Source organism: Chaetura pelagica, unplaced genomic scaffold, assembly GCF_000747805.2.
Source record: "Chaetura pelagica isolate M959 unplaced genomic scaffold, ChaPel_1.0 scaffold597, whole genome shotgun sequence".
Classification (NCBI taxonomy): domain Eukaryota; kingdom Metazoa; phylum Chordata; class Aves; order Apodiformes; family Apodidae; genus Chaetura; species Chaetura pelagica.
The window spans coordinates 32243-38941 of NW_009953942.1; the positions used below are offsets into that span (position 1 = coordinate 32243).

Sequence of the window (6699 nt, forward strand, 5' to 3'; positions counted from 1 at the left end):
GTGGGGGGGGTGGGGGTGTATTGGGGCCGGGGGGGGCCCTGCCGGGAGCAGCTTCGGGCCCAGAATCAGGTGGTTGAAGGCGCCGAGAGCTGGAGGGTTGGGTGGGAAGGAGGAACCTCGTGAGGTGAAGGCGCCGAGAGCTGGAGGGTTGGGTGGGAAGGGAAGAACCTCGTGAGGTTCACCAAGGGCAAGTGTGAAGTTCTGCATCTGGGGAGGAACGAGCCCAGGGGGCTGCACAGGGTGGGGAGCAGCTCTGGGGACAAGGACCTCAGGGTCCTGGTGGGCAACAGGGCTCATCCCACCTCCTGTCCTGGCTCCTCCTCCTTCCCCAGCCCAAAGGAGGAGGTTGGAGGGGTTGTGTCCATCAAGGAGCAGCTTCTGGCCCAAAGTCGTGTGGCTGAAGCCACCGTGAGCTGGAGGGTTGGGCAGGAGGAGCCTCGTGAGGTTCAGCCTGAGCAGCTGGGGAAGTTCTGCATCTGGGGGGGAACGAGCCCCTGGAGCAGCACAGGGTGGGGGGACCTGCTGGGGAGCAGCTCTGGGGACAAGGACCTCAAGGTCCTGGTGGGCAACAGGGCTTGTCCCACCTCCTGTGGTGGTTACTGAGGTAGCTTGTGGTGGCCCTAGAACAACTCTGAAGGGTGGAGCAGGGAGATGTAGCAGCCTCAAATCTGAGGGGGGGCAACACCCAGGAGGAGCTGAGGAAGGTTTGAAGAGCAGCAGGAGGGTGGAAAGTGGCTCCAACCTCCCCAGCCCTTCATCCTCCAGTGGGAATGGGTCTTGTTGGGAAGCCTAGTGAAGGAAAGACTCTCTGAGCACCACCTGAGCTTCTGGGGAGAGTCAGGCCACGTCGAGTGTTGGGTTTCCTGGGATGCTGGCAGGAGATGAGGACCTGAGCCCCTTTCTGCCCCCACCCCCAGGTGCTCCCCCATCCTGCTCGGCGCTGGTGGCCCTGCTGGCCCTGGTGATGGTGCTCAGTGGGGTCCTCCTGTGGCTCAACCTCCAGAGCAGATGCATGGTCCAGGCTGGAGGTGACAACCCCCATCCCTCTGTCCCCTTCCACCACTGCTCCAGCCACCCTGAATCCAGGGGGATGTGGAGGTGGGAGCCAGGGGCCTGGTGACATCACATTGTCCCCTCTCTGTCCCACAGCCCACCCCAGGGACCAGGGGACCACCTCCTTCCAGCCCACGGGGGCCATCTACCTCCCCAGCAAGACAGAAGCCCCCGAGGACACTGAGACAGCTCAACTCATGAGAGAAGATCCTGCCCCGTGATGCCAACCCCCCCAAGAGGTCCCACCAGGCTCCAGTTGTCCCCACTTCACCTGCTTCCCTGAAGCCTTCAAAGAACCAACTGATGGGCAGGAGGACGTTTTGGAAGCAGCTGGTACAAATGACTTGGACCAGGAGGTCCTAAAGAGCTGCCCAAGGGGTGGGTCTCCCAGTGTGGTGGGTTTTTTTAACCCACCTCAGCACCCTTGGCTCACCAGGAGCCTGAGGAACCTGATGGTTTGGCAGACCACCAGGACCTCCTCCTGGTCCTACAGGAGCAGAAGGAGGGGTGCAAACCAATTAAAGGGGGTCCCCAACCCTCTGGTGGTGATGAGTGTGAGTGTTGGGTGTGGGACACGAGCTCCTGTGGTGGGTCCTTCCTGCCTCTGCTGGCAAGACATGCCAGGTGACCTCCCACCCACGTCAGGTGGAGAAGGTACTGGGTGGGAAGGAGAACCCCAGAATGGTTCAGGTTGCAAAAGACCTTTAAGATCATAAAATCCAACCACAACCCAACTCCACAACCCAACTCTATCCACCATGAACCCAACTTGACCAACCACAACCCAACTCCACAACTCAGCTCCACCAACCACCAACCCAACTCCACCAACCACAACCCAACTCCACCAACCACCAACCCAACTCTATCCACCACTAACCCAACTCCACCAATCACAACCCAACCTGACCAACCACAACCCAACTCTATCCACCATTAACCCAACCCCACCAACCACAACCCAACTCCACAACCCAACTCTATCCACCATGAACCCAACTCCACCAACCATCAACCCAACTCAGTAACCCGTACACCAGTAACCCGACTCTACCAAGCCCAGTGCTTAACCCATGTCCCTCAGCACCATCTCCACGTCTCTTAGACACCTCCAAGGATGGAGATTCCAGCACCCAGTGGTTATTGACCCTTCCAGTGAAGAAGCTGTTCCCAAGACCCCACCCACACCTTCCCTGGACCAACTTGAGCCCAACTCCTCTTGTCCCATCACTTGTTCCTTGGGAGAAGAGCCCAACCCCCCCTTGCTCCAACCTCCTATGAGGGAGTTGTGAAGGTGAGACCACCAAGGGCTGGACCAGCACCAGAAGCCCCAGTCAAGACCCACCTTGATGGGTAACGAGGCAGAAGCTTCATTAAATAACCAACCTGTAATTAGTGTGGAGAGCACATCCCACCCCACCCCGTTCCTGGCACTCTGGGAACTGTAGGAAAAACAGGAGTCAGGGTGAGACCCAGGACCTCCAGAAGTCCAAGGGGACAAGGGCACCAACACGGGGTGAGGACACTGGTCTCCTGCCACCACCCCCAGCAGCCAAGAGGGGACAATTCCAAACTCTGGGAGAGCTCTGGGAAACCAGAGGAAGAGGAGGAGGATCCAGAGAGCAGGTTGTGTCCTGCTTTGTCCATGTCTCAGCCAGGTTCCTGCCTGGAAAGTCCCAGGAGAATCTAGAGAAGGTTCCCAACGTGGAGAACAGGGTGTCCCCTTTGCTTCTGCTCCCCACCAGGGTCCTGGGGCAGAAGATGATGGATTCATTAACCAGGTCATTAGCAGCAGCAGGAGAAATGGACGGAAAATTGAATCCCAAGGATCTCCAGGGGTTGGGAGGAGAGGAGCTGGATCTGTCCCATGATCCTTCACGCTGCCTGTACCGTTGTCCCATCCCCTTCCCAAAAAATCAGGCAGGGAACAGGGTGTCCCCTGGGAGACCCCAGCCCAGGCTGAGCCACCTTCAACTGGGATGACTGGGAAGGGGGATTTTGGGATGACTAAAGATGATCAGCTTCCAAAGGAGAAGGCTCCTGTGGACCCACCAGCCATGGCAGGAGCCAGCAGGAGCTTCCAGCCACCCCTGATGGTCCCACAGGGACCCCCAACCACGGACAGAGGAGGAGACCACAGTGTGGGACCAGGTTTGAAACTCAGGAGAAGCACCACAGCTTTTTGGAGGGTCTTGGGGTGCACGGAGGGTGTCCCTGTTGTGGACCTTCAGGCTGTGGCTGTAGGTGACCCTTCCTGACCTCACAGATGAACTTCTTTGACCCCACAGACATGGGGCTGGTCACCACAAGGCTGGCCCACCACCAGCGTGCCCACCACGAGCTTCCAGCCACCCACAGGGACCCCCAACCACAGCCAGAGGAGGAGACCACACTGTGGGTCCAGGTTTGGTGCTTACAAGAAGCACCACAGCTTTTCAGGTGGTCCAGAGGTGCACGTAGGTTGCCCACCCATAACCTGGGCCTGATCTTCTGGGGGTGGTGGCACCTTGGTGTGTGTCCCCATCACACACACACACACACAGGAGGTGGGCTCAGCCATCCCTGTGCACCCTCTGGTGCTGCAGCAGGTTGGAGGGGTGGGCAAAGCCCTTGTCACACACGCTGCACTTGTAGGGGGTCTCCCCCGTGTGGACCTTCTCGTGGACAGCCAGGTAGGCCAGGTCCTTGAAGAACTTGTGGCAGAAGCTGCACTTGTAGGGCCTCTCCTGGCTGTGGACACGGTGGTGCTGGAGGAGGAGGGAGGGCCTGGCAAAGGCTTTTCCACAGGCCTCACACTTGTAGGGCCGTTCCCCCGTGTGGGCCCTCTCGTGGATCACCAGGTAGGACGACTGCTTGAAGGCCTTCCCGCAGGTCTTGCAGACAAAAGGTCTCTCCCCCGTGTGGACCCTCTCATGGGAGGAGAGGGCGTTGGACTGTTTGAAGCCCTTCCCACAGAGGGGGCAGACAAAGGGGCGGTCGCCCGTGTGGACCCTCTCGTGGACCTTCAGGCTGTGGCCGTAGGTGAATTTCTTGCCACAGACGCCGCAGACGTGGGGTTTGTCGTCGCAGTGTTGGCGCTGGTGGAGCAGGAGGGCGTTGGAGGTGGGGAAGTCCTTCCCGCAGTCAGAGCACTTGAAGGGCTTGTCGGGGCAGTGGGTCAGGGCGTGACGCTGGAGCTCGTAGGGGGTTTTGAAGCTCTTGGAGCAGCGGGGACACCGGAAGGGCCTCTCGCCGCTGTGGATGCGCCGGTGCTCCTGCAGGTTGGAGGAGCGTTTGAAGCGCTTCCCGCAGAGCTCGCACCGGAAGGGCCTCTCCTCCGTGTGGACCAACCTGTGGCTCTTGAAGTCCGAGTGGCGCTTGAAGGAGGCCTGGCAGAGGTCGCAGCGGAAGGGCCTCTCCTCGTTGTGCACCACCTCGTGGCTGAAGAGCTCCCAGGCCCTCTTGAAGGCCTTCTCGCACACCCCGCACTGGAAGGGCTTCTCGTCCACGATCACCTGCCGGATCTCCAGCTCGCCCACCTCGCTGCCCACCTGCGTGGGGTGGTTTGGGAGCCCCACGGCCACCTCCTCCAGCTCGCCCACCCTGCCCCCCAACACCAGCTTGGCCGTGGAGTAGATGCCACGTTCGTCGATCAACTGGACAAAGTCCGGCTTGGGGTGGGAATGGTCGGGATCGGGAGAGCAGGAGCGAGACCTTCGCTCCTCCTCCTCTTCCTCGCTGCTCCTTGGAAGCTCCTCCAGCCCGTTCTCCACCTCCCTCTGCCTCAAGTCTCCCCAGATCAACCTCAGCCTCTTCCCACGGGAAGGTCCAGGCTCTTCCAGACTCTCCTCCCATCCTGGAGATGTTGGGAAGGGGCGACTCGTTTCCGGCTTCAGGAGCAGCCGGTGCTTCCGCCGGCGCGGCCGCGGGTTCTCCAGGGCTTCGTGGGATGGAGAAGATCCTTCATCCTCCTCATCCTCATCCACCTTCTGGCAGGACCTGCCTGCCCCCCGAGGGGCTGGAGACCCCTGCCCACAGCAGCACCGTCCTGATTCCTCCAGGGAAGGTGGTTCCAGGGAGACTTCTCCTGGATCTCCTCTTGGTTGCACCTTCTCCTGAGCTTCTTCTTCTTCGTCTTCTTCACCTTCTGGTCCATCTCCTTGGGAAAGGGGGGAGAGCCTCTGGGAAAAGGGGGGCTCGCAGGCTGGAGGACCTGGCTGCCCTTCCATGGCAGTCCTGGAAAAATGGGGAAGGACAAAGAGTGAGGAGGGCAAGAGGATGAGGGAGGAGGTAGGACTATGGTGGTGGCAGCAGAAGGGAGAGATGGACAAGAAGGTAGGGAGACTCCAGAGGGAGAGAGAAGTCATCTGGGTTGGGAGGGACCTCTGGAGACCCCCCAGTCCAGCCCCCTGGAGAGCAGGGTCACCCCCAGCAGGTCCCACAGGAACACATCCCGATGGGCTGGGATGTCTCCAGGGATGGAGGCTCCACCACCTCCCTGGGCAGCCTGGCCCGGGGCTCTGGGACCCTCAAGGTCAACAAGTTCCTCCTCAGCTTCAGGTGGAACCTCCTGAGCTCCAGTTTGTCTGAGCTCCAGATGCTCTAGAGGGGCAGCAGCTCTGGGGACAAGGACCTCAAGGTCCTGGTGGGCAACAGGGTGACCATGAGCCAGCAGGGTGGCCTGGTGGCCAAGAAGGCCAATGGGCTCCTGGGGGGCAGCAGGAAGAGCGCGGGCAGGAGGGCAGGGAGGTTCTCCTGCCCCTCTGCTCTGCCCTGGTGAGTCACAGTGTGATGGGGGTTGGGAGGGACCTCTGGAGACCCCCCAGTCCAGCCCCCTGGAGAGCAGGGTCACCCCCAGCAGGTCCCACAGGAACACACCCCGATGGGCTGGGATGTCTCCAGGGATGGAGGCTCCACCACCTCCCTGGGCAGCCTGGCCCGGGGCTCTCCAGGGGTTCCTGCCACCCTCCCTATACTGGGATTCTACAGACACTTCCAGTCTTCCCAGTATCAACCAGACTCATCTCAACCCCCACTCCCATTCCAATCAGACCCCCCAGTATATCCCAGTCCCTCCCAGTATGAACCCCCTCACCTCTCTGTGCTCCACCTCCTCCATCACAACCACAACCTCCCAGCACATCCCAGTCCCTCCCATCTCAATGACTTCCCCTTCCCTAATTTCAACCAGACCCCCCCCAGTATATCCCAGTATCAACCAGACCCTCTCCCCTCACCATCCTCCCCCATTCCAGAATAACCAGCCCTTCCAGTATAAACCAGACCTTCCCAGTATGAACCAGCCCTTCCCAGCATAAACCAGACCCTCTCATCTCACTGACATCCCCATTCCCATTTCAACCAGACCTTCCCAGTATGCTCCAGTGCCTCCCAGTATGAACCAGAACCCCCTCACCTCTCTGTGCTGCCCCCACCCTTTCTAACCAAAACTCCCAGTATGCTCCAGTGCCTCCCAGTATGAACCAGAACCCCCTCACCTCTCTGTGCTGCCCCCACCAAATTATCATTCTGCAGTGTAATGGGAATTGCCACTGAGTAAACCTGTCTAGGGAGCTCTCTTCTTTCTGACCAGAATCCAGTGACTGTTGCTGAGTAGGAGACAAAAAGAAGATAGTTTAAAAATAACATGGTCCAAGGGAAAGAGTC

General features: G+C 59.7%; 2 protein-coding genes across 2 annotated transcripts in view; one reads left to right on the top strand and one right to left on the bottom strand.

Moving 5' to 3' along the window:
• Window positions 1-6699, top strand: part of DMBT1 (deleted in malignant brain tumors 1) — a 34725-nt gene that overhangs the window by 18228 nt on the left and 9798 nt on the right. Inside the window, exon 14 of the mRNA XM_010001779.1 lies at window positions 6224-6243. Within this exon, the coding sequence (XP_010000081.1) occupies window positions 6224-6243 (20 nt within the window). The remainder of the gene's footprint in view (window positions 1-6223; window positions 6244-6699) is intronic.
• LOC104392384 (zinc finger protein 883-like) lies at window positions 3606-5261 on the bottom strand. The gene has a single exon (XM_010001776.1). It carries the CDS (start codon window positions 5259-5261, stop codon window positions 3606-3608), a length of 1656 nt encoding a protein of 551 aa, XP_010000078.1.

Bases quoted from the DNA above. Each gene is read 5' to 3' on its own strand.
- LOC104392384 (XM_010001776.1), bottom strand. From the start codon at position 5,261: ATGGAAGGGCAGCCAGGTCCTCCAGCCTGCGAGCCCCCCTTTTCCCAG.